Source organism: Nycticebus coucang, chromosome 10, assembly GCF_027406575.1.
Source record: "Nycticebus coucang isolate mNycCou1 chromosome 10, mNycCou1.pri, whole genome shotgun sequence".
NCBI lineage: Eukaryota > Metazoa > Chordata > Mammalia > Primates > Lorisidae > Nycticebus > Nycticebus coucang.
Window position 1 is genome coordinate 82,318,327 of NC_069789.1, and position 27,969 is coordinate 82,346,295.

Sequence of the window (27,969 nt, forward strand, 5' to 3'; positions counted from 1 at the left end):
AGCTTATGAAAGGGCTTTTAAAGCTTAACTATCACTGCTTCAGAAAGGTAGTATCTTAATCATGGTTAAGAGTGTAGGCTCTGGAACCAATCTGCTTGGATTCAAATCTGGCTTCTGTACAAGTACCTTTATGATGTTGGGCAAATTGGTTAATTCTGTTTTGTTAACTATAAAATAGAGGTGATAATCCCATATTGTATTCTTGTAAAGAATAAATGAGTTAATACACATAAGGTGTTTAGAATAAAAAGTGGCACTCTGTAAATGTGATGGTTAAGTGTTACCGTCTAACAGAAGATTACTGTGTATTGTTAAATATCTGGCCAAGTCAAGATCTCTGGGCTGTACCTGCCTGTAAAAGGTGCCATATGAAACAGCAACTTTCCTACGCAAAGATTCAAGAATGCTGAGATAAACTCTTTTTTATACCGGCAGTATGTAGGCTTTTACTTAGTTTCTATGAAGAGATGGTTGCTTACTGTTTTATGAGAGAAATAAAGCACCAAGGCAGTGCCTGTGGCTCAATGAGTAGGGCACCGGCCCCATATACCGGAGGTGGCAGGTTCAAACCTGGCTCCAGCCAAAAACTGCAAAAAAACCCCAAAAAAGGCACCATATACTTTTGTAGGGTTTCTCTATCCCACTGTATCAGTCACCTGCTTCTCTTTCGAGCCTATTAACTGCTACTACTCTTATCCACAATATGAAATTTGGGTTTTGCTTATTAATCTCTATTCCCATTACTGTTTCCACTCTACTCTTTTTTTTTTTTTTAATTATATAGTACAGAATAGAGATGTGTAACTGTCGGATTTATGCCAGTGTCGTTTTTTTTTTGCAGTTTTTGGCCAGGTCAGGGTTTGAACCTGCCACCTCTGGTATATGGGGCCGGCTCCTTACTCCTTTGAGCCATAGGTGCCACCCCTGTTCAGATTTATGATAGAGTGAGTATTCTCATAAATCGACCCAATTAAAGAAAAAAATTGCAAGTATCTTTGAAATTATTTGAATACACTCCCCATCCTACCCTTTGCTCTACCGTCAAAGGTAATAATGATCCTGAGTTTTGGGCTTATTTTTCTTTTCTTTTTAGCTTTATTGCATATTTATCCAAAACAATATATTAATTTTACATGCTTTTGTAAAGTTTACAAACTTTATATAAGTGGAAAGTTTTAAGAGTGTGTGCATTGGCCACGCATGGGGGCTCACAAGAGCACCTATGAGGCCAGGAGTTCTAAGACCAGCCTGGGCAACATAGTGGGACACTGTCTTTACAGAAAATTAAAAAATTAGTCAGGCATGGTATCACATGCTGGTCAGTCCCAGCTACTTAGGAGGCTGAGCCAGGAGGATCACTTCATGCCAGGAGTGTGATGCTGCAATAAGCCGTGATTGTGCCACTGTACTCCAACCTGGGTAACAGAGTAAAACCTTGTCTCAAAAAAAAAAAGTTCAACATTCTTTAGTTTCATCTATGTATATACAGTGTCCCATTGTATGTGACCTCAATTTGTCCATTGTCTTATTCATGGACATTTTGGCTCTTATTTTGCTATTATACAATACTACTATAAATATTTTTATTCATGTTTTCAAATGTACATATGTAACTTTCTCTAGGGTATGTGCCTAGGAATGCAGTTGCTGAGGTACAGGAAGTGCACATCTTAAGCTGTACTAGATAATGCTAAATTAATTCCAAAAGTGATTGTACTAATTTACACTTCTCTATCATTATCATTAGAATCTAAGGATTCAAGTTGTGCTTTCTTTTTGCCATTTGTTCATTCAAGAAATACTTATTGGACATTTATAGCAGTAAATAAAAAGACAAAAAGTCCTGCTTTCGGTTAGTTTATATTTTAGTAGTATTTTGTGAGGGAAAAGACACAAGGTTGGTGGGTATTATCTCGCTTCTCTTAGAGCCATATGGGGGGTTAGAGACTAAGGGGATGAAATACAACTAGGAAGTCCTGGGCTTTGTGTGGTGATTGACATGAACAGATGCAGATATGAGATTGGTTCTAATGCTGTCGTGTAGGTGATGGTAGTGAAGCTGTGAATGTCGGGGTGGGGTTGGGGTTTGGGAATCTTGCCAGGAGCATTTCCAGATGCCCTTCTCCTCACTCCTGCTTATTTGGTAGTGATAAGGCTAAAGAATGAGTGACCAGGCTGGTAAAAGGGTGGTGTTAGTCTGAGCACTTAGAGCTCTGGGGTTTCCCTTTGGCTCTTGCCTATAGTGGTTTGAAGGACCCAAAAGAGGGGCATCTTATCTGGAACATAGGGAACAGTGGAGTGCTCTTGATTCAGGAATACTCTGAGCGCTGATGCTTGCTCAACTCTTAAAGTTGGAGAAATGAAGGTTGGGGAAGGATGGAGTTATTCTGAGCACTTAGAACTGGAGGGCTTTCTCTTGACTCCTGCCAATGAAGTCCTGTAGGGGACGAGTGATTTCCATAGTATGTCTCATGCCCATTGTCAGACTTGTTAATTTTGTTAGTCTGGTGGTTGTTTGCTGTAGTTTTATTTTAAGGTCACTGATTTCACTCCAAAAATTCAAAATTTGATCTTTTAAATATCAGACTTAGTTATATAACTTCACTTTTATTGTTTGTGTTTAATGATCTCCACTATTGTGGAGTTTTATTTGTCATCTGTCTGTACTATGACTAGGCATCCAAGATTTTAATTCAGCAGCTGAAACTTCTATTCTGTTGGCTTTTGTCAATAGACCCTAAGGAAATTGGTTCTGCCCTCTGCTGTCACCACCAAGTATAAGGTCGTGGAATTAGGAACCATGTTTTTTTATTTTATTTTATTTTTTTTTTGAGACTGTTACTTGGTCACCCAGGCTAGAGTCCCATGGTGTCAGCTTAGCTCACAGCTACCTCAGACTCCTCAGTTCAAGTGATCTTCCTGCCTTGGGCTCCCAGGTAACTGGGACTACAGGTGCCGGCTGCAACATCTGGCTAAATTTGCTGTTTTTAGTAGAGACCAGATCTCCCCCTTGTTCAGGCTGGTCTTGAACTCCTGAGTTCAAGTGATCCTTCTGCCTCAGCCCTTCAGAGTACTAGGATTATAGGCAAGAGCCACTGTGCATGGCCAGGAGCCCTACTTTTTGTCCACTATGCCTGAGAAGCTGAATTGGTAGCGCTCTCTCACACATTGTTACTCAGCCTCAACAAAAGACATGCCTGACTGACGACTGTTTCACCTCCTCTGGGATGGCCATCAAAATAGGAGCCTCATGTTATACTACTGTCAGATGCTCTTCTGTTGCCTTCTAAACTTGCCGTTTTAAAGTCTGAGACTCAGGCTCAGTGCCTGTAGCACAGTGGTTACGGTGCTGGCCACATACACTGAAGCTGACAGGTTTGAACCTGGCCCGGGCAGCTAAACAACAATGACAGCTACAACAAAAAAATAGCTGGGTATTGTGGCGAGCGCCTGTAGCCCAGCTACTTGGGATGCTGAGGCAGGAGAATCCCTTAAGCCCAAGAGTTTGAAGTTGCTGTGAACCATGATGCCATGGTACTCTACTGAGGGCGACATAATGAGACTCTATGTCAAAAAATAAATATATACATAAAGTCTGAGAATCACAGCTATTATTGATACTTCTGTAAGGAAAATGCTTTGACACCTAAGGCTGTATGTAACTCCTGCATTTCAGACCAGATTTTTATATAGATTTGACGTCTGTAGCCTCCCAATGTCCCTTATTACTCTCACAGAATTGATCCTCAGAATTTACAAAAGGAGCACTGGAAAAAGTCACATTATTTTTTACTCTGATAATCTGTGACATACTGTAAGTGGGCATCTAGTAGCTCCATACACACACATCCTGCTGCTCATCTTGCTTACATGCTACGTTCAGTGTCATGAACAAGTTCAGAGATGAAGGTGGCATATGTAAATTCCAACTGATAGACTGTTCATTTTCCAGGAATAGCTCAGAACTGCTCAGGCCTATGCCTTATTTGCTTCCTCAAGCTGACAATATGCATAAACCAATAAAGATAGACGAGATAGAAACCTGTGCCTCTTCTTTTTTGGCATTCAAAAGTATTTATCCCAGCTTCCTGTGGTTAGCTTTTGAGAATATTATCTAATAATTTTGTAAGCTTTTCCAGGGTGGAACGAAACCTATTAGGGAAAAGCTGTCATTATTTTATCGCATACATTATGGGAATACCATAAATGGTACCCATTTTACAGAGATCTCAAAGTTTTACTAGGTTAAACAGGATTACATAGACCTTAGTATTCCCAGTGTGCAAAAGGAGCAGAAAAAAGAAATAAAGTCCTAAAAAAATAAGCTAGTCTAGTACAAATTTTAAATGATTCCCCAGAGCTCTTCCTAATGTCCGTGTAAGCATAAGAGTAACTCACCAGGTCAGGTGTGGTGGCTCAAACCTGTAATCCTAGTATTCTGAGAGGCTGTGGAGGGAGGATCCCTGGAGCTCAGGAATTAGAGACCAGTCTGAGCAAGAGCAAGAACTATCTCTAATAAAGACAGAAAAAAATCAGCTGGGCATGGTGGTGTATACCTTGTAGTCCCAGCTACCCGGGAGGCTGAGGCAGAGGATTGCTTGAGCCCAGGAGTTTGAGGTTCCAGTGAGCTACAATTTTGCCACTGTACACTATCCAGGGTGACAAGAATCTGTCCCCCCACCTCAGAAAAACCTCTTAATGGGTAAAATTAGTTTGAATTCATGTTAAATTGTCATAGGGAAACCCCATGAGACATTTTTCATCCACCTTGGTGGACCCAAATAATTTGAAATGCATGTTTCTAATCATATTGTGAGCAACTACAAAACCTATATGAGTTGTCTGAAGTGTTATCATTTACAGGTTTGTGACGCATTCCTGGATCCTCCAGCCAACTCAACATCCATTCCTTCTCTGTGACTGGGTCCTAATTAAGATCCTCCCAAGACAGACTTCACTGGATCCACGCTCAAGAAGGCTCTGCTAGGTTTTCCAGACCATCATTGTAAAGTGCCAAGGCCTTAAGATTGGGGTACGTGTATTACAACGGCAAGAGTGCCAGCGCCCGCAAAAGATCCATTGGACCCGTCAGCTCCTCTGTTTCACCAAGCAGACATAATAATCTTACCAAGAGAGCAGAGTAAGCCAAGTGCCTCTGTGTGACACCACCACCAGCTGATAACACATAAGAAAAAATAACTAATTTAGCCTAGAGCCTATCTCTTCTTGAGAAGCTGGAATTTGAAGGCGCTATTCTGGTATCTGTGCTGCTAGTAAGTGGCTAATAGCATTATAAGTGACTGATAACATTATAGACTGGATTGGTCCCTGAGTTCAGAGACTGAGTTGCAATTGAGTGAAAAATAGACAACGAAATCTTGAAGAATTGCACTGAGGTGCAAGCCAAATTTAATCCTCTCCGAGTAATGTTGGTTGAACTGAGAAATTGCTAAACCAAACCTGTATTAGGACCGGTTATTTGGGTGTCTCTCTTTGTTATTGTTGCCTCTTGCCATTACATTGCTCCCTGTCTTGTCTTTCTAGGTCCAGATGTTCTCAGATAATTCACATTGTCCTGATTGTGGACAACAGTGGTTCCCTAGTTTAGAACTAGGCCATTGGTTGTATCAAACTGAACTTGTTGAAAATGAATGTTACCAAGTATTCCTAGACCGTATTAACAGAGCTGATTATTGCCCTGAGTGTTATCCTGATAATTCTGCTAATAGAAGTCTTGTTCTTCCATGGTCTTTCCCACTTGAGTGGGCTCCCCAAAATCTTACCAGATGGACCTTTGAAAAAGCTTGCCATCCATTTCTTCTGGGTCCTCCACTGGTTAGAAAAAGAATACATGACTCCAGAGTAGCTGGTTTTAACCCTGCATTACAGTTAATCTTGACCAGAACAGACAAAACCTTAAATAAAAAACTTGGCCAAAGCAAGTAACTTCTCTAACAGTCAAAATCATCATCAAGATTCTAAAGGGTTTTGTGCTAGTAGCCCAAGGAAGATGGGAAAAAAGCTAATTTTTTAGCTGACCCATGGCTGTCACTACTTTGGGGAACTGCTTCAATTGCTGGATCTGTTTCTGTGGCCTGTGCTTATTTTGTTCAGCATGAATTTAGTCAGTATTAAAGCCAGACTGTTCATCTAGAACTAGACTAAGAGTAATCCATGTTTCCTGTAAGCAGTGTTTTGGAACTATGTTGCCACTTCTGAAAAGTTGCAGAGCCAAATTATTGACATATGACAAGGTAATCCTAGAAAGAGGCCCCATACTGTGTGCTGAATAATGGTGTTTCTAATGGTAACTTTTGTGGGAAAGCATTCTCATTGAAGCTGGATCCTAGATTATTCCAGTAAATTTGAAAAAGAACTTTGTTCTAAATTCATCTCTTATACATTGATCAGTTATAGTGTGCGTGTATGTGTGTGTGTTTATATATAATATATAATTTATTAATATATTGCCATCCATTCATCATTGATTCTAGCCCATCAGTGTGGCTGTGACATTGATATCTGGTCACTGTTAGAGAAGTCACATTTATTAGGCAATACTTAACATAGGTTATGTAAAAACATGCAGAAATGCTACCAGTCTGCACTTAGTTGGCTTTACATAAACAAAGACTACCCTGTCTTTGAGGTGACTGAATTTACAATGTCCTCCCCTGGAAATGGAAAAGTACCTGTATTATGAGTACCTGTATTATGAGATACATGACAAAAAGAATTACCAAGCTGGCTCAGCGTCTGTAGCTCAAGCGGCTAAGACACCAGCCACATACACCAGAGCTGGCGGGTTCGAATCCAGCCCAGGCCTGCCAAACAACAATGACAACTACAACCAAAAAATAGCCAGACATTGTGGTGGGCGCCTGTAGTCCCAGCTACTTGGGAGGCTGAGGCAAGAGAATCGTATGAGCCCAGGAGTTGGAGGTTGCTGTGATCCATGGCACCTACCCAGGGCGACAGTTTGAGGCTCTGTCTCAAAAAAGAAGGAATTATCAAACCTCACTCCATATATATTAAGAACAGTCTAGGGCAAGCATCTTTCTTAGTACCATGCTAAGAAGGTCTTACTGAACATTGACCACGTTCTGGACTTCTCTTGTTACGAAAAACATGGATCCAGAATTAGGACTAAGCAATTTAGAAAAAGCTATTGAAAACATCTCAGAGGCCACTGAACAATTCTTAAACTAACATTTAAGATGCTAGATATCTAGTGCTCATGTATTACCTCAACAATGTTATCAAGGTCCCAGGCATTTTCTATTTTTCCCCTGGGATCCTTATCATGTTTGCTTTTTGTCCTTTTAGTCCTCAATGAGTGCAATATGGCTTGTTGCGCCAGATATTTTAATCCCAGGCAAAGGCTGGAAATAGGAAGCAGCAAAAAGGCTTTCTCCTTTCAAGTCTATCTTATTTGGGAATAAAATCTTTCCCCAAAGTCCATAGCAGGTTTCTTCTTACATCTCATTAGAAGAAATGAGAACCTTGAGAATGTTCACAAGGAAACTTGGGGAAGCTTGGCAAAGGGGAAGAAGGTTAGCATTGCCTGGGATGGCAATCTACTGTTAAAATCAGGGCTCTTTCAGACAGAGAAGTGAGAAGTGAATGGCTATTGGTATGCAACAAATCATACTTGGCACATGTTGTGGAATCTAAAGTTATTTGTTAGTCTGTATAAAGAATGTACCTTAGAGATCTATCCTGTATCTGCCTTATGTCTATCATGATGGAGGTTCTCTCTTGTTATATTGCTAAATAAACTGTGTGGGCTGCTAAATGGAGTAAAGACTAGTTAGTTTGTCATTAACCCTTAATTACGAACTCTTTCACTATCCTAAAGCTCTTCCTAAAAAGTGAAAATTTACTTTGAGATAGTGCTTTTGAGGGTAGTATTATGATCAATATTGTCTCCTAAATTTTTTTCAGTTTTTAGAAAATGTTTATGCTACAAGGACACACACTAAGAAATACTCTCTATATGTGAAATTTTAAATAGCAAAAGAGAAAAAAGGTCTTCGTTTTTTGTTTTAACCACTCCTTTATATAGTAAGGTCAGTTCAAAAGGACTTAGACCATTAATTTCTCAAATCAATACCTAAGTAGTACCTTGGGGAACTTATTCAAAAACACAGATTTCTTGGTTTACTATAGAAATTTTGATTCCTTGGGCAGCTTGTAGGGCCCAGGAACCTGCATATTATAAATAGCACCCCAGGAGATTCTTAGGCAGTGCTCTATGGACTGTACTTTGAGAAACACTGTTGTAGCACATCCATAGTGTTTACTTACCTGGCTTAAAAGAATAGGAGCTGAAACTCATAAAACTGCAAGGTAGTAATATTTATTGTACTTTGCTATGCTGGTGACATATAAAGAGGTTTCAAGTCAGACTGAAGATCACTGTTGATGTTTTAGGACAAGCTCAGTCATGTTTTTCTTATTTAAACTAGTCAGAACTGTTACAGCCCTCGCAAACAGTTCTGTTTGGTGTCATTATAAGCTACAAATGTGAATATACTGGCAAAAGCAAGGAGTCAACAATATTAAGGGTAAATTGCCTTCATACATGTTTATGTTGTCATGCCTATTACATGAGCAGCTCTCAGAAACAGTGTCATGTAGAGCACATAAAATCGAGCACAGGAGAACATTTAGGAAGGCTTTGCAGTTTTGCAGCTTACATCTTTTTTTTGTGACTTCATATGGCTTAAAATACTGCAAATCCTAAAAAACCCATAGTTGATGTGAATAATGAGTTTTATTAAAATATAAGTATCTGTTAAAAATAATTCTAACAACAAATGACTGGGGAGATTATGTGGTGTTTTAAATTGTGTTAAGTTGTATTCGTCTCTTTTTATAGTATGGAAGAATTGATAATATTTTTTATACATAATGGTAGCATTTCTGAAGCAACCATTATAACTACTTCCTATTTTATGGTAGACCTGGGAGTGGAATGGTTAATGGAAACATGCTGGGGCAGATTGGGAAGGAAATACATCCACCAAAAAGGTGGAGGCGCTCATGGGATGTGGGTGACTGAGGTAAGATTTATTACTAAGTTATGGAAGAAGAAAGCACAGGCAGAAACAAGGCCATGGCATCCATACACTATGTGGCGATCTGCGTGTCCCCAGCTGTAAAAGTGAGATGAGCCAGAGACCTTTCATCTGTCCAGTCCCCCATGACAGTTCTTGAGTCTCTGTGGTATTTTGGGGACGAAAACTATTTTTCCGTAGAGCAATAATGGCCTTTTCACTAGTTGGGTTTGTATTCTAATTCTGACACTATTAAACAACTTTGGGCATTTTAACCTCTCTATCTAGTTTCTTCATCTGTGAGATAGGTTGTGTAACCATACCTGCCTCACATTGTTGTGGGGTTTAAATGTGATAATATATACCAATCATGTGGCACAGAGTAAATCCTGAGGACTAAGAAAGATACTGGGCAGGAAGGCAAAAGTTAGAACTAGGCAGTTAGATAGCATCTTACGACAGTGATTAAAGCCAGTTGTTAGAACATGATTCTGAATCATTTAAATGCTTCTTAAGTCTCTCCCAGTAAAGGATAAGATTGGTGTTAGGACCGAGGTTGAGCCTATAGTATGTCGATGGTCCTAAGAATAAAAGTCAAAAGGCCTGGAGGGATAGATTGACCCGAGGTACATTGTCATCACATTTTTTAGGTCCATTTATAATCTTAATTACAGAAGATACAATTCTTGTATGATTTTTTATAACATCTGAGACTTCCCACAACACTGAAACAAGTAGGTTAAGAAAAGTTGAAAGATATGTGCAAATTCACTCAGGTCATAGGTGCTAGACTCACAGTGAAAACCTAGATTTAAGCATTCCATAGTCAGAGCGCTTTGTAGTATGTGTAATATAAGCGTCTGTAAAGGGTCACTGTTAAAAGCTTTGGTCCTATACACAGCCAGACTACTTGAGTTCAAGTCCTGACTCTGCCCTTAGCAGTTGTATGTTCTTGGGTAAGGTTTTTAACCTTTCTGTATCTCAATTTCCTCATCTATAAAATAGTAAGAATATTAATAGTTCATAATCATAAGATTGTTATGAAGATTAAATGAGTTAATATATAGTGCTTTGAATGCTACCTGACGCCAAGAAAGCATTCAATAAATAATAGATTTTATAGTCATTATGTATGCTTTATTGTTACTTCTTTCCACAGCAGGATTGTAAATTGTTCAAGGGCCAGGATGTGTTTCTTATCTCTCAGAGCCTAGAATGGCATCATTCACTAAAATAAACGTGTTTAAAACTAAGAAAAAGGTATATACTTATTGTACCCTTATTGCCATACATTAATCATGATGGCATTTATATCTGAACTACCATCCTGGAATTACTGATTGTTTTTTTATTTCCTTAGCTGCTAAACTTCTAATTTCCTTCTCTATTTAAAAAAAAGGAAATTCATGGTGGCACCTGTGGCTCAGTGGGTGGGGCGCTGGCCCCATATACCGAGGGTGGCAGGTTCAAACCCAGGCCCAGCCAAACTGCAACAAAAAAATAGCTGGGCATTGTGGCGGGCACCTGTATACCCAGCTAGTCAGGAGGCTGAGGCAAGAGAATCGCCTAGGCCCAGGATTTGGAGGTTGCCATGAGCAGTGTGACACCACGGCCCTCTACGAAGGGCGATAAAATGTGACTGTCTCTACAAAAAATAAAAAAATAAAAAATTCAGTTTTTGTGTTTCCTGATACCTACTCCTTTCTCTCCCAGGTTTTCTTCTTTTCCTCTCCTTTTCACTGACCCCCATGACAACACTAGCAGTTTATGGGATGGAGTGGAGAATGGATAAGGTCCCACTGCTCTCCCAGTCCCGATTTTGTCTCACAGGCAGCCTTTCCCTGTTCTGTATCCTCCCGGCTTACTGTGACAAAATGCATAGGAGCCTGTGGTTGAAACATACCTATGTAATATAAGGTCATTGCATGCGGGCTTAAAGAGTTAATATTACAGATCTTTCCTTTTAATACTTTTCCTACAAAGGTTAATATATTTCATTTCTCAATTTTAAAATTCATTACCTATGTCAAATATACAGAAAAATGCAGAGAATAAATAAAAAGCACCCATGTACCTAAATCTAAAATACATTAACATTTTGCCATACTTAACCTCAGTTCTTTTTTTTTTTTTTCCAAGACAGCATCTCACTTTGTCACCCTGGGTAGAGGGCTGTGGCCTCTTAGCTCACAGCAACCTCAAACTCTTGGGCTTGAGCCATCCTTTTGCCTTCACCTCTTGAGTAGTTGAAACTACAGGCACCTGCCACTCTTGCTCAGGCTGATCTCAAACTCCTGAGCTCAAGGGATCCACCACCCTCAGAGTACTAGGATTATAGGCATGAGCCACTGTACCTGGTCCAGTTCTTTTTATTTTTTAAGAAACTTTACATAAAAAAAAAGAAACTTTACATATACAGTTGAGATCACCTTTTATTATACATTTCTACAGGGGTAAACAATGCACAGAGTAACAAAAAGAATGGAATACTTTCAAAATTTGGTTAGTATCAAGCTCATATTTAAGCATACAATATATATTGATTTGGAGTTACCCTTAGAACACTTATTTTTTTTTTCCTGAGACAGAGCCTCAAGCTGTCACCCCGAGTGGAGTCCAGTGGCATCATAGCTCACGGCAACCTCCAACTCCTGAGCTTAAGCTATTTTCTTGCCTCCGCCTTCCAAGTAGCTGGGACTATAGGCGCCCGCCACAAGGCTCGGCTATTTTTGTTTCCATTGTAGTTGTCATTGTTGTTTGGCAGGCCCAGGCTGGATTCCATCCCGCCAGCTCTGGTATATGTGGCTGGTGCCTTAGCCGCTTGAGCTACAGGCGCCGAGCGAGAACACTTAATTTTATATGTTGGAGTCCTCTAAACTTGGTTATGTGCCTGCTGTGCAAAGGTGATTTGGTCTACTACACAGTGACACCTACTAGATTAGATTGTCAAAGCATTTACAATTGTACAGTGAGATGCAGCTGAAAGGGTATGTTTTAAAAGACAGAGCACAGAGCAGCAACATTTGCAGAGGGAAATGAGGCAAATTTGTGTTCCTCCTGAGAGAAGTCTCAGGAAATCAAAATTAAGTAAAGCGTATCCCTCAGCCTAAATGGAGAATAGAACCTATGGCTTTAACCTGTTAAAAGCCCTGAGAGAGTTTTCAGGGTCACAGGAAAGTAGAGATGACTGTCATCAATGAGGTTAAATTTTATTTAAGTAGAAAAATGAATCATCACCTCCATGTACGAGGCACTGAAAACCAACATTTCACAATTGAACTTGTAAGGGATTCACTAAAATAAGTGTCTTTTGTATAGCACACAGGTGTTCATTAGATCCCTGTTGCAAAAGATACCATTAAACGTATCTTTTTTTAGGCATGCTTATGGAATGTTTTTTTCTACAACTACAGAAAGTCTCCAACAACCCCAATTCCCATCAGAAACACTCAGGTTCCTAATGAACACATTTGATAGGGATTGGATACCAGTCAGAGGACTTACCTGCCTCTGGAACAGTGGCTTCCAGACCTCCCTTGTAGCCTGCTGTGTGACTTCTTGTGAGCCTGTGTCAAGAATCTTGTTTGTCCCGCTTCCTTGCACTGTGAACAGTGATGATCGTTGTTGGTTTTTTTTTTGAGACAGAGCCTCATGCTATCGTGCCATGGCATCATAGCTCACAGCAGCCTTCCACTCCTGGGCTTAAGCGATTCTCTTGCCTCAGCCTCCCGAGTAGCTGAGACTACAGGCGCCTGCCACAACACTTGGCTATTTTTTTTTTTGTAGAGACAGAGTCTCACTTTATGGCCCTTGGTAGAGTGCCGTGGCCTCACACAGCTCACAGCAACCTCCAACTCCTGGGCCTAAGCGATTCTCTTGCCTCAGCCTCCCGAGTAGCTGGGACTACAGGCGCCTGCCACAACACTTGGCTATTTTTTTTTTTTGTAGAGACAGAGTCTCACTTTATGGCCCTTGGTAGAGTGCCGTGGCCTCATACAACTCACAGCAACCTCCAACTCCTGGGCTTAAGCGATTCTCTTGCCTCAGCCTCCCGAGTAGCTGAGACTACAGGCGACTGCCACGACACTTGGCTATTTTTTGGTTGTAGTCGTCATTGTTTGGCAGGCCCGGGCCGGATCTGAATCCGCCAGCTCTGGTGTATGTGGCTGGCACCTTAGCTGCTTGATGATTGTTTCAAAGAATGTACATGAAGTGAGCTACAGAATTGATGTATGCTTTGTGACAGGAAAGGTGTATGTATGTTAAGCATTTGTAAGATTTTAGAAATATCTGTGCCGGCTTTCCTTTGTAGATTCCTTTTATTTTAACCTCGTAACCAAGAAGTACAGTTTTGAAAGCATTCAGTCCTATTTGTTTTCAATAAAGTTTATTGAGGACAATCTACGTACAATCAATCTACAGATTTTAAGTTTGATGACAAATGGAACCACCACTTCAGTAAAGATGAAACATTTTCATCACTTTAAAAAGGTTTCCAAATTGCTATTTTCTAGTCCATACTCTTTCCAGTAACTGCTAATCTATTTTCTGCTACTGTTGATCATAATCAATTGCCTGTTCTAGAACTTCATATAAATGTTATGTGTGGCTTCTTTTGCTCTTTTAGATTCTTCCAACTCTAAAAGGGATGACAAGGAACTCTACAAAGTTGAGGCATTTCTAAGAATTCACACTACTAGAAAGAAGAGCCTGTCCTTCCTTCCTGCCTTCCATTTTATAGACATTATCACTATTCATGCATTCATTCACTTTTTATACTCTTTTAAAAGATGGAGTTCTTAAGAAAATATGGAGTGCTTATGGAGACTTTACCTCTTTCATGTTTACATGGATAGAGCTGGAACATATTCTTAGTAAAGTATCTCAAGAATGGAGGAAAAAGTGTCCAATGTACTCAGCCCTACTATGAAACTAATTTATGGCTTTCACATGAAAGCTATAACCCAGTTATAACCTAAGAATGGGGGGAAGGGGGAAAGGGAGGGGAAAGAGGAGGGAGAATGGGCGGAGGGAGGGTGATTGGTGGGATTACACCTACGGTGCATCTTACAAGGGTACATGTGAAACTTAATAAATGTAGAATATAAATATCTTAACTCAATAACTGAGAAAATGCCAGGAAGGCTATGTTAACCAGTGTGATGAAAATATGTCAAATGGTATATAAAACCAGTGTATGGTGCCCCATGATTGCATTAATGTACACAGCTATGCTTTAATTTAAAAAATATATATAACTGCCCATCATAAAAAAAAAGAAAGAAAATATGGAGTTCTTAATATATGCTAGACACCGTGTTAGGCATTTGTGATCAAAATTTTCAACTGGTAAAATTAAGTTTTACTAAACAGTACTAGGAGAAAAATACAAAGAAGTGTAGTTAGCCTCTCAACTAGGCTACAGAAAAGTAACAACATCACAAAGCTAGACAGGATGTCCCAAGAGTTGCCCAATAAGTCACCATACATAGGGGAAATGAGAAATTATAGCTAAAAGTACCTATATTTATAAAATATTCATTATAAATTTTTACAAAATATTTATAAAATATCCTCTATGTGTTGGCCATCTCTGAGGTTGTATTTTTTTTTTTGTATTTAATCCTCATAGCAATCTTTTATTTTTATAGGTAGTGAAAGTTAAGTAACTTATTGATCAGTTTGTTTTTGAGAAAATAAGATTAAACTATTAACATAAAATGATATGATTTGATTTTTATTACTTATAAACTGCTTCTGATTTTGATTTCTTTTGTATAAAGCCCATAATCATTTTGCCTTATCTGTCTTCTTGGAGCACTGGATAAAAAGGCATTGTACATATATAAGGGAATATCTGTCTCCAGATTTTACAATAAGATACTATCAGAAAACCATTCAGGTGGCAGTCCACATGAGTATTTCCTAGTACCTCAAGGCAGCCCTGTGCATTGTGACTTGTTAATAAGTGAAAGCCTCTGACAGGCAGACTGTGAGAAAGTTATATGGGGAAAAAATTGAAGATGTAAAGGAAATAGTGACTTAAATTTCTAATCTTAAGAGTTTTTTAAATTTTGTCTATTCTCTTTGAGATCTTGGTCACTTCATCTTTTTATATTCTTTCACTTTTACTGGGATATATTAGGAGATGATGATGTCCAGGCAAGGTTAATTAGTCTGGAGGTCTCAGTTTTATTTTTGTCTATTCACTTGTTTTTTGTAGTCTAGGATTTGGAGTTTGAATCTCCAAATACTCTGGAAAGCTGGAAAGCAGTTTTTCTTTAGTAAAATGTTCCAGAGAGCAACTATTCAAACTAAGCAGATTTAATAAAGCTGAAATTGGCATTTCCCCTTTGTATGCATAAAAAGTCATTTAATTTTTTTCATTTTATTTTAGTTACTGTATGTATGCCTTGTTTCCTGGGTCCACGGGAGGCATGAGTCTGTTGGGACTTGGGACGAGAGGAAAACAAGACATCTTCACAAGGAAAATCAGACACTAAAAAAACTACCCCAAACTCTGAAGAGATAGAACACAAACATGACCGACAGTGGATTTAGGGATCCTCAAGAGGGTAAGACTAGTTTTTGTACAGCACTGAGGTTTGTGCTGTGGGAAACTAGGGCTGTGCGGAGAGAGAAAATTGATGACTTAAACCTGCAATTTTGAAGTAAAAAAGCTTATTCAGTGGATCAGTTTGTTAGGACTGTATTATTCTTTCATATTTACTGAGTTTTACCATAATATGAGACCCTAATTATAATACGAGGAAGATAATTGTCTTCCTTATATGGGGAAAAAATATATGAGACTTATATGAGACTCCAGTAATAGGAACCTATCATATTAGAAAAATATAGTCCATCTTTTAAAAAGATGATAGACCTTTAGAGTTATGTTTCTAAAATGTATAAAAAACCCTATGATGTGCTGTATTTAGAGGGGATTGACCTTTCAGTTATAGGTAAGGATGGAATTTAAGATCTTTATCCTGCTTGTATATATGAGATAGCAAATTGGTAAAATATGAAACAGATTTTTCAGAAAAGAAAGAAGATATTTTCTTAAAAATCTTTTTATAAGCTGGGTACAGGGACTCTTGCCTGTGGCCCCAGAGTGAGATGAACTCATCCCCACACCCTGCCCTCTTCTCAAAAACCTTCAAAAATAAGAAGACTTTTTACTGTGGAAGTTTTTCAATATTAGGAAAGTAGAACAGGATGATGAACCCCCTGTGTATCCAACATCCAGCTTCAAGTATTAACAGCATAATGCTGATCTTGTTGCTTGCCCAGGATTATTTTAATGTAAATTTAAGACATTATATCATTTTATTTTATTTGTAAATACTTTAGTTTACATCTCCAAGAGATAGATTGTTTTTGAAAAACATAACCAAAATATCTTATAGAAAATTTCAGGCCATTTCAGTGGCTCATGCCTCTAATCCTTGTACTTGGGGAGGTCGAGGTGGGAGGATAGCTTGAGGCCAGGATTATGAGGTTGCTGTGAGCTGTGATTGCACCACTGCACTGTAGTCTGGGCAACAGAATGAGACCCTGTCTTAAAAAAAAAAAAAGAAAAGGAAATTTGTAGACATCCTATAATTTTAGCCATAAATACTTGAATATATTTCTCTAAAGGAGAGGATTCTTTTTTAAAGAATAATCTCAGTACCGTTGTCAAAATGTCTCGTATTCAGATATTCTTGATTGTCTCATAAATTTTTTTTAATGATTGGTTTTTCTAAACTGGTTGTAAACATTATGGTCTATATACTGAATTTGGTTAATGGATCTCCTGAGTCACTTAATCCATAGATTACCCCTCCTCCCCCCCCCCCCGATTTTGCCATTTATTTTTATTTCTTGCCATTATTAAAGAAATGCAGTCTTTTGTCTCTTGGAATTTGCCCCTTTCTAAAGCATAATTTAAAATATTCTTAAAGCATAATTTAATATATTCCTTTATTTCTACATTTCTTGGAAAGCTGATAGTTCTAGCAGCTTGATCAGATTCAAGTTCACTTGTTTGGCAAGAATACTTCTTAGGTGATCTAGTGTATTTCTTAATGCATTGTGTCAGGAGGTTAATGATACCTGGTTTTTCCCTGTTTTGTGATAGTAAGATTGATCAATGGGTTTTGCAGTTGTTAATCTGGTCTATCCATTGTAAAATACCCCATCAGCCTTTTGCATAATGGTTTTAGCTACCTTTCATTAGGGAAGAAGATAATATAATGAAAAGTTGGTTCTGTCATTCAGAATTCTTTTATATTAGTGTATTGGTTGGATTTATTAACATGATAATTAATTTGCTTAATCACTTTTAGAGGGAGCCAAGAGAACTAAAATTAGAAAGTGCCTTGTAAACTATGAGAATCTATATTAATCAGGGACCTTGTTCAAATACAAAAATTAGGGGTTTTTTTCAATAAAAATTATAAATTTTTATCTCAATAGACTCTGAAAAGGATTTGGAAAATGATCCATCAGTAACTTCTCAGGCACTGAAGACCACAGTCCCAGCAAGTACCACTGAAGAAGCTCAGGCTCCACATGCTGCCTCTGGTCTTAACAAAGACCACCAAGAGATAGAGACAATAGGTCCAGAAAGGGCAGATACAGGCGATACCTCAGAAAGTCCAGATGAAACAAATGTAGGGGACTTTCCAAAGGATAAAACAGAACATGAGAACAACCACAGTTTTCAGGATGGAGAACAAGGGCATCATGTCTCTTCAGAAAGTCTGAGTGAAGAAGCCTTGGATCCAGACCCTGTCTGTTCTCCAAGTGGCCAGGAGGGAACAGATACAGGCGATACCTCAGAAAGTCCAGATGAAACAAATGTAGGGGACTTTGCAAAGGATAAAACAGAACATGAGAACAGCCAGAGTTTTCAGGATGAAGAACAAGGGCATCATGTTTCTTCAGAAAGTCTGGGTGAAGAAGCCTTGGATCCAGACCCTGTCCGTTCTCCAAGTGGCCAGGGAAGAGCAGATACGCACTTAGACAGCAGCTCTGCAGCCTTCCCTGAGGAAGTCAGCAACAGGACTAGAACTCCTCAGGAACCACCTGCTGCTATAGCCCTCCTGGCCCAGAGTCCTGGTCTAGAGAGCCAGGATACGCTGAGGAGGCGGCAGCTGGTACCAGGTGAGCGAACCCACTGAACTATGCTGTTGTGTATTGTTATGTTACTAAGACCACAGCAAGAGTCAAGGGCCTTTTTAGAGAACTTTTGCCTGTCTTTCATAGGAACTTTGTGTGATCCTGCGGTCACACAAAGCAGTGTGGTTGAGTTGAGATTAGACTGAAATTTTCTCCTAGACTAGCTCATTGCACGAGAGGAAGTTGTTTCCTACAGACTGTACTTTTTTTTTTTTGTAGAGACAGAGTTTCACTTTATTGCCCTCGGTAGAGTGCCGTGGCGTCACAGGGCTCACAGCAACCTCCAACTCCTGGGCTTAGGCGATTCTCCTGCCTCAGCCTCCCGAGTAGCTGGAACCACAGGCGCCCGCCACAACGCCTGGCTATTTTTTGGTTGCAGTTTGGCCGGGGCCGGGTTTGAACCCGCCACCCTCGCCGGCGCCTTACCAACTGAGCCATAGGCGCCGCCCTGCCTTTTCTTTCTTTATGAGAGTATTTGGACTTACAATTTAAAAAATCTTCTACTTTCGTTTTCTACTTTTCTACTAAATGTTTCATAAAGTAAGAGATATATATGTATAGTTTTTTTCTTTTCTTTTTTTTTTGTTTTGTTATTTCCCTGAGACAGAGTCTCACTCTGTTGCCCTGGCTAGCGGGTGGTGGCATCATCATAGCTCCTGCATCACTCTCCCAGGTAGTTGGGACTACAGGCAGGTGCCACCATGGCCAGCTAAGTTTTCTTATTTTTTTGTAGAGATACGGTCTGGCTCTTGCTCAGGCTAGTTTCAAACTCCTGAGCTCAAGTGATCCTCCTGCCTCAGTTTCCCAAAGCACTGGGATTATAGGTGAGAGCCACTGTTCTCAGCCAAGCTGGGCATGTTTTAAAACAAATGTTAATGTTATGGTATCCTTAGTTCAGTTATATTTCGTTTTTTTAGGACTTTGAGTAAATCAGTTAATTGCTTTATACCTGATTTTCTTCACTTATATATCAAGAGAAATGAGCATGTCTTCCCTTATGAAGGTTAAGAGTTACAGTGTGCTAAATCCTTACATGTAGATTCTAATTGGGGCCCTACCACTTGTTAACTGTAGTGACCTTGGGCAAGTCTCTTAACTGCCTAGTATTTTAGTGTTTTATTGGTAAAATGAAGAAATTGGATGAGATGATATTCGGTTCTCTCAGACATTCTGTTTATCAGAGACTTGACCAAGTGCTAGTAATGCATGTTTCACTGTAGTCAAGGGCTGATCTTAAATGTATGTTTCATTTATTAGTTATTAGAATAGTCTATAACTTCAGTGAAGGCAAGGATTGTGTCCCTCTCATTCATTGTGTTTCTTGATACCTGGCATAAAGAAACAACTTCATGAATGTTGAATGAATGAATAAATGTGATTTGTATAAACCATTATGCAAATTAGAATTTATAGAAAACCACAATTTAGCAATTATGCAGGTTCACTATGAGTAGAAAAAAGAAAATACTGTTGAAAAAATGCAATTTATGTGTAGGAAGCTATTTAACTTAGTGAAATGAGCTAATCCACAGTATAACCTAAGAGGTAAGAAATCTTTTCTGATCTCAACTCAGCCACCTCTCTTTATGTGACCGTGGACTAGGCTGTTAACATTCTTGGACCTTTTTTCATGTTGATGTTTAGTAGGATGCTGGAGTTGGTGTTCACTGAAGATCTTTTCAGTTCTGAAATTCCATGATAGGATATTTTAAGAACCTAGTTTTGGTGTGATAGGGGTTTTCCTTTATACTTGTGTATGCTAATAGAGGTACCTGGCTGGGTATAATATCTAGATTCTAGAGTGATTTAGCTTAGAGTGCTATAAAATGTTGGCCTTCATTTCATCCACACATTTTAACATTGATATGCTCACGCTGCACCTGTATTTTTACATATTTCACAAATGTTCTTCATTTTTTATTCCTTGCTTTGTTACACTTTCTTCACTAAGAGTTTTACACTTGCTTTTGTAAGCTATTTTGCAAGCATATAGTAATTCCTCCTATCTCTGAACTTAATACTTACGTTATTTTTACACTTGGGGTCTTGAGGAGTCATGTGAGATTGGGATTAAAACACCATTGCCCCAGGATATGGAATCCTGTGCACATCTGACATTCCTTAAATCCCTTCTTAATTTGGTACATTTTGTTGAGTCATATTTTAGATAGCTTTGGCTGCTATTAGAATACTTGTTTCCTTGTCTTTGATGTTAAGGGGCAGTGAGGAATTGCAAATAAAGCAACAGTGATCATGAATGAATTTCACAGTGCTTCATTTTATATTTCTAAGTAGAGTGAAAGTAGTAGTGAGGCTTTAAGGAAACGGTAGGAAAAAATTAGCTCTGTACAAAAGAAAATTTTACAAAATATAGTAAGAATTTCTTAGTCGAATAATTCTTTGGGTTGGGGAGAGGTATAAAGGTATACATACTGTAAATAGTGTGCCATCTAAAAATAATATTGATTCTTTTCTCCCCTAGAGCCTGAAAGTCATCAACAAGAAACCCAAAAATTGGAAGAAAACAATGATAATGCACAAGATGCCACAAGAAAAATTAAGAAAAAGGTTTTTCAGTGCTATGGTGAGAACAAATGTGGTTTTATTGTAGTGTTGATTTCACATACAGAAATCTTCAGTGAGAATACCTAGAAAACTAACAGATTTAAATAGTTTTAACATTGTATTAATTTTTTTTTTTTTTTGTAGAGACAGAGTTTCACCTCATGGCCCTTGGTAGAGTGCCATGGTATCATATAGCTCACAGCAACCTCCAACTCCTGGGCTTAAGCGATTCTCTTGCCTCAGCCTCCCGAGTAGCTGGGACTACAGGCACCCGCCACAACGCCCGGCTATTTTTTGGTTGCAGTTCAGCCAGGGCCGGGTTTGAACCCACCACCCTCGGTATATGGGGCCTGCGCCTTACCGACTGAGCCACAGGCACCGCCCAATTTTTTTTTTCTTTAAAGACAGAGTCTCACTCTGTTACCCTGGCTAGAGTGCCATGCGTCAGCCTCGCTCACATCAACCTCAGGCTGTTGGGCTCAAGTGATCCTCCTGCCTCAGACTCCCAAATAGCTGGGACTACAGGTGCCCACCACCACAACAGGCTTATTTTTGTATTTTTAGTAAAGAGGGTGTCTCAGTCTTCCTCAGGCTTATCTCCAACTCATAAGCACAAGCAATTTTCACACCTTGGCCTCCCAGAGTGCTAGGATTACAGGCATGAGCCACCGTGCCTGGCTATATTAATATATATAGTTTTTAATGTTTAATAATAACTCATGGTAAACTAGAACAAGGGAGTTTTAGGGATTTTTCCCTTAAGGGTATTGGCTGATGTTTCACTGTGCTTAACAGAATGGAAATTCCCAGAGTAGAGAGGGCTTTTCCTAAACAAGACTCTAAAGCTGCCTTTTCAATTAGAATATTAACTTCCCAAGTAACCATTTTTGAGGTTTGACCCCTAAAAAGAAAAAGTTCTGCTATATTGGTACTTTGAGAAGGTGGAAGAAAATCCTGATAGTTCATTTCTAAATCACTTTATAAGTTAGAACAAATATATAAACTTAGATTTTAAAATTTTGGCAAGGATATTGTATCATCAAATAATCTGAGAAGAGGGCGGCACCTGTGGTTCAAAGGAGTGGGGCGCCAGGCCCATATACCGGAGGTGCCGGGTTTGAACCTGGCCCCAGCCAAAAACTGCAACAACAAACAACAAAAAATTAATAGATAAAAAAAAAATCTGAGAAGAGATTAGAGAAAGGCTATTTCTGGTAAACTTTAATAGCAGACAGTTTAAAATACTTAGGCAAAAGAAACGTACTACTTCCAGAATAAAACCTGACAGTATCTCTGCCTCGCTTTTGTTTACTGCAGGCTTTGTTTCTGACTCATGTTCTGATTTTCTATTCTTTCCTCATTCTTTTGGCAGGTCCCATCTTTCTTGGCATCCTGATTGTGGCTATTGGGCTAAGTTTTATTAGTAGCTATTATTCACTTTCAGCAGAGCAAGTACCCCAAAATCTAGCTTTGGAGGCCTTCTTGGCTCACTTCAGCCAGTTGAAGGATAAATTTCCAGGCCAGAGTTCCTTCCTGTGGCAGAGAGGACGCAAGTTTCTCCAGAAGCACCTCAACGCTTCAAACCCCACTGAGCCAGCCACCCTCATCTTCACAGCAGCTCAACAGGGGAGAGAGACCCTGAAGTGCCTGAGCCACCACGTTGCGGATGCCTACACCTCTTTTCAGAAGGTCTCTGCTATTCAGATCGATGGGGCTGGAAGAACCTCACAGGACAGTGACACAGTCAAGCTGTTGGTTGACATGGAGCTGAGTTACGGGTTTGAGAATGGCCAGAAGGCTGCTGTGGTATACAACTTTGAATCCCTTCCTGCAGGCTCCACTTTGATCTTCTACAAGTATTGTGATCATGAAAATGCTGCCTTTAAAGATGTGGCTCTGGTCCTGACTGTTCTACTAGAGGAAGAAACTTTAGAAGCAAGTGTAGGCCCAAGGGAAACAGAAGAAAAAGTGAGGGATTTGCTGTGGGCCAAGTTTACCAATGCTGACACTCCCAGCTCCTTCAATCACATGGACTCAGACAAACTGAGTGGGCTCTGGAGCCGTATTTCACACCTAGTACTGCCCGTTCAGCCAGTGAGGAACATAGAGGAACACGGGTGCCTTTCAAAAAGCTAGGCTCAGAGTTGATTATAGAAGGCACAGGCTTATGAAAAAGTCAGTTTAAAGGCCTTCCATGTATGTGGAAGGAGGTTAATAAATGCAAAAAGATAGCCTGAAAGCACAAATGAGCTTATGTTAGGAAAAAAGTTTTCATTTTTACTTTTTAATCTAAGCCTTGACAAAGCTTGATGTGACTTTTTTCTTTGCCTTAGGTTTGAAATACAACATGGTATCTATAACTGAGGAATTTTTTAAGATTTAAAAATATAGAGTGGCGCCTGTGGCTCAAGGATTGGGCGCCGGACCCATATACTGGAGGTGGTGGGTTCAAACCCAGGCCCGGCCAAAAAAAAAAAAAAAAAAAAAAAAACTGTAAAATTCCAGAATATAGCAACCTAATTATTGCACAGGAAGATACTTTTCAGAGTAACTACCAAGTGATTTTTGTTTTCTTGAGTTGAGACTGTAAAAAACCTTTCAGTGGTTAGAATTAGAATTATGAAGCAATGTTAAATTTTAGAAAATTTTTTCTAGTACGTGTTAAGTATTTTTAAAACCCACTTTAATAATGTAGTTGTGAGATATCCTAATTTGCAGTTGTGAGTAGTGTAAAAAAAGAAAATATAAATTCAAACCATCATTTACTTAACCTAAATTCTTACTATATGTAAGGCGCTGTGCTTTTTTTCTGTTAATAAGCTGAGGTAAAAGCAACCATGCTTAAAAAATGTTCTGGGCTGGCATGGTGGCTCATGTCTGTAGTTCTAACACTGTGGAAGGCTGAGGCAGGAGGATTGCTTGAGCCCAGGAGTTTAAGGTTGCAGTGAGCTATGATGATGCCAGTGGACTCTAACCCTGGCAACATGGCGAGACCTAGTATCAAAAAAAAGTTCTTAAAATTGAAATCAGAAGCTGGGTGTGATGGCTCATGCCTGTAATCCTCGCACTTTGGGAAGCAAACATGGGTGGATTGCCTGAGCTCAGGAGTTCAAGCCTGAGCAAGAGTGACACCCCATCTCTAAAAAAAATAACCAGGCGTTGTGACAGGTGCCTGTAGTCCTAGCTACTCAGAAGGCTTAGGCAAGAGGAAAGTGTGAGCCTAAGAGTCTGAGGTTGTGACCTATGATGCGATGACATTCTACTGAGGGTGAGAAAGTAAAACTCTGTCTCAAAAAAAATTGAAATCAAACCAGGCATGGGGGCTCATGCCTCTAATCCCTACACTTAGGGAGACCAAAGCAGGAGGGATCACTTGAGGCCAGAAATTCAGGATCAGCCTGGGCAACATAGTAAAATCCCCCCCCTCTTTCTACAAAAGAATGAAAACATGTAGCCAGAAACACCTGTAGTTCCAGTTTTGTGGAAGGCTAAGGCAAGAGTATTGCTTGAACCCAGAAGTTAGAGGCTGCAGTGAGCTATGATGACTCCACTGCACTCTAGCCAGGGCAATAGAGTGAGACCCTCAAAAAAAAAAAAAAGTCAAAATATTGAAATCAATGGGGAAATTGTTTATAATCATTGGAAGAAATGAAGAAATTCTAATTGGCTGTTATCTTCAGCTTTCTTGAATGATTCAGAGCAGTAATTTTCAAATTGCCTTAATTCCCCTCCCAACCCCCATTATTTCAGAGTAGTTTCTGTTTTTAACTTTTATATGTTATATAAGATTTCATTCAAACAGTTTCACTGAAAATGAAGTTTGAAAACCATTAAGAGAATAAACATCTTGGAAGATAGGAAAAAAATGAATGTATTAAAACTTGAGTAGGAAGAAGATGAAATACAGGTTTATTATATAGATACACTATTTATGAAAGATAAACATCTACAGATGAACAGCAGAATATATAAGCTAGCATTTACTAGCATGTTTCTGATGTTTTCCATTTTTGTTAATCATCATTTCTGTCTCCACTAAATGGGTTTTTTAATAATTGTGTAGGATGGGAGCGGCGCCTGTGTCTCAGTGAGTAGGGCGCTGGCCCCATATGCCAAGGGTGGTGGGTTCAAACCCAGCCCCGGCCAAACTGCAACAAAAAATAGCCGGGCATTGTGGCGGGCGCCTGTAGTCCCAGCTACTCGGGAGGCTGAGGCAAGAGAATCACCTAAGCTCAGGAGTTGGAGGTTGCTGTGAGCTGTGCGATACCATGGCACTCTACCCAGGGTGACATAGTGAGACTCCGTCTCTACAAAAAAAGAAAAAAAAAATTGTGTAGGGTGAGAGTTTGAAGGCCCTTTCAGCAGAACAGATTTTTAATAACCAGTTCAATAGTAGTTTTACATGGGCACATTGGCATAAGTTTATCAATTTATTTGCTGTGCAGTGGTTGCACGTTATGTAATGCAGCTCATTTTTTGACTAACAAGAAGGGCCAAGTTAACTAGAAGTTAAGAATTAGAGAAGTGCAAGTGATGTAATACTTAGTGAGGGAGGCAGAAAGGGTTAATAGATTCTCAGAGGTTTTAATGGCCATTATTAGTTGTCAGATCAAGTTTGTGACTACAAAACAAGAACAGTGTGGCTGGAGACAGTAGTGTTGATTAGTATTTGAACTCTGAAAGCAGAACTCTAGTAAGATGAACTTGACCTAACAAAGGGTCTGTTCCATTGTGTGGACTGTCATCATGATCGTGGAATGTTTCAGTAGGTTTTGGCATCTCTGTTTCTATGAAGTCTCTCTATATTTAAATATATACATATATATATTTTTTAAAGAAGTCATGTGATTAAATTATGGGAGGATTTTTAGGAAACACCAAGAAAATAATGGATCTTACCAAAAAGATTACAAAGATATGAGGAAGAACCTATTTGAAAAAATATCTGCCACAGGAAAAACACATAAATCAGTTCTAACCAAAGCCTTAAATTGGGCTCAATGGAGCATAAGGGCTTACCTGAAGGAGCAATTTGCCTTTGGGACTTTGAAGGAATCTCGCAATAGATTTCAAAAAAGAACTGAACACAAAGCACGGTGAATGTACTATCAACGCCAATCCAGTATAGAATCAAAAGAAAATGCAAAAAAAAAAAATCTATATACCATATTCAGTATTTTCTGTATTTCTGGAGCTTAGATGCTAGCATTACATCACACAAAACCAATGGTGCCTTTAGAACTGTTAGGTCAGCCTGCTGCCCTCTGCTACCTCAGATCTTTAAAGGAGTCGGGGACTCAGACCGCAATTGATAACAAAGATTCACTGTTCCTTCATCCCTTACTTGCAATATAATTTAGAAAAATAAATTTCTAAAAGTCACAATTCCTTTTTTTAAAACTTTATTCTTTTAAAAGACACTTTTCTTTGCATGTATAAGTGCAATCAACTGAGACTGCAGTTTTTTGTCCACTATTTCAAAAATCATTTTAAAAAGAATATATTCACTCTGGGGCTTCTTAGGACTAAAATAATTATTTTTAAGGTGTAAACTCTATTTTATAAGTGTACAGATAATTAAAATCTGTTATCTAATATATTCTCTTAGATTAATTACTATTTGATTGTTTACAAATAGAAATTTTACATTTTTCCAGTTTTCAAATTTTCTTTGTGTATCTAGTAGTTTATTTTTCATTATTGTAACAGATAACTTGCTTATTTGACGTGGAAAAACAATTTGTGGACATAAGATATCATACATCATAAATAAACATCACCATTTAATTACTATTACAGAACAACTTTAATTACATTATATATTAATATAAATTACTTGTTGAGTAACACCAGAATTATAGAAGCAAATGGTGGAAGGAGAAATTGTCTTTGGATTGGGTTTTTTTTTTTTCCCCCCTTTAGTAAATTTTAGGTTTTCTATTTAGTTTCCAGGCATTGACTGAGAAGTGTCAGAGGTTTATATTACTAAAGATAGTAATGCTAATTTGTTTCTGTTTCTGTTTTTTAAACCAACAAAGTAATACATTTCATTTGGAAGCCTATGGGCTTATGGTAGTTAAGATTCAGCATGCCTATAGGTTTTGTGGCAGGCACCTATAGTCCCAGCTACTCAAGAGGCTGAGGCAAGAGAATCACTTAAGACCAAGAGTCTGAGGTTGCTGTGAGCTGTGATGCTAGAGCACTCTACTCAGGGTGACAAAGTGAGACTCTGTCTCAAAACAAAACAAAAAGATTCAGCATGCCTGTAATTCATCAGCCTCTTAGCTAATGAATCAACTAAATAGTGCTAGCCACTGAGATGATTTTGACCCTTTAAATAGCTTTTGTTTGATTTATACTTGTATCTGTTAAAGACAGGAAGCGTAATGAGCATTGATGTTAAAATACAACAAACAGTGGCATGTGAGAGTGATAATAATTCAGCAAGAAGAACTTTTCACTAGCTCTGTGTTTGCCATATATCTGACCAAAATTTTTATGCAGCCTATATATAGGTCTGTAGCACTTAAGAACTAATGTTAAATAGAAAGTATAATTATTGTATTAGGGCTATTACTTAATGGGAATAAAGCTTACATCCATACACGGGTTTATTTCTAGAGAAATACTTTGAAATAGCAACATGAAACCTTTTATCGTTTGAAAATGAAACATAATTGTAAAAATAAAACAGTATATTGTTATACAGACCTTAATATACCATGTTATAAACTCAGTTTTTACTTGTTTTTCAAATCGAATATGTAGTTCAAGCTAATCTTCATTTTAATGTCTTGTTCATCAATCAGCATGTATTTCATTGTAAAATTTATTCATTGAGAAGTCATGGTGGTTTTGGCTTTTGTTCAGAATTCATGGTGGTTTTGAATTTTGTTCAAATTCACCTTGAACACTATATCACTTGTTCAGTGGGAATTGATGCTTGTCTTTATGGAAAATACCTAAAATATAAAATTTTCTCCAGATGAACTTAAAATAAACCTGTTTTTACTAATGTCAAGTTTTAGTTACTAGGTTGTGAAATACCTAATGATATGGTCCTTACATTTGCCTCATTTAGACTGAAGCTGGGCTGTTAAAATTCTTTTCCAACTAATATACTGCCCTTTAATTTCTGAATCTATACAGTAAAGAGCCCTAACCTGATTCACATGGC

General features: G+C 38.7%; 2 protein-coding genes across 3 annotated transcripts; both read left to right on the forward strand.

Annotated features, from left to right (window-relative positions):
- The first annotated feature begins 4,916 nt into the window (after positions 1 to 4,916).
- On the forward strand, positions 4,917 to 23,623 carry LOC128595650 (torsin-1A-interacting protein 2-like). 2 transcript variants are annotated; one of them, XM_053604420.1, is made up of 5 exons: positions 4,917 to 5,032; positions 15,457 to 15,634; positions 17,523 to 18,212; positions 20,710 to 20,811; positions 22,165 to 23,623. In XM_053604420.1, the coding sequence occupies exons 2-5, from the start codon at positions 15,601 to 15,603 to the stop codon at positions 22,926 to 22,928; spliced, it is 1,590 nt and encodes a 529-aa protein (XP_053460395.1). In that variant the 5' UTR covers positions 4,917 to 5,032; positions 15,457 to 15,600; the 3' UTR covers positions 22,929 to 23,623. The 2 variants fall into 2 exon arrangements, with proteins under 2 accessions (XP_053460395.1, XP_053460394.1); XM_053604419.1 differs by lacking the exon at positions 4,917 to 5,032 and adding an exon at positions 5,145 to 5,273.
- On the forward strand, positions 5,272 to 7,795 carry TOR1AIP2 (torsin 1A interacting protein 2). Its single transcript, XM_053604423.1, has one exon. The coding sequence runs from the start codon at positions 5,551 to 5,553 to the stop codon at positions 5,944 to 5,946; it is 396 nt and encodes a 131-aa protein (XP_053460398.1). The 5' UTR covers positions 5,272 to 5,550; the 3' UTR covers positions 5,947 to 7,795.
- Positions 23,624 to 27,969: the final 4,346 nt, after the last annotated feature.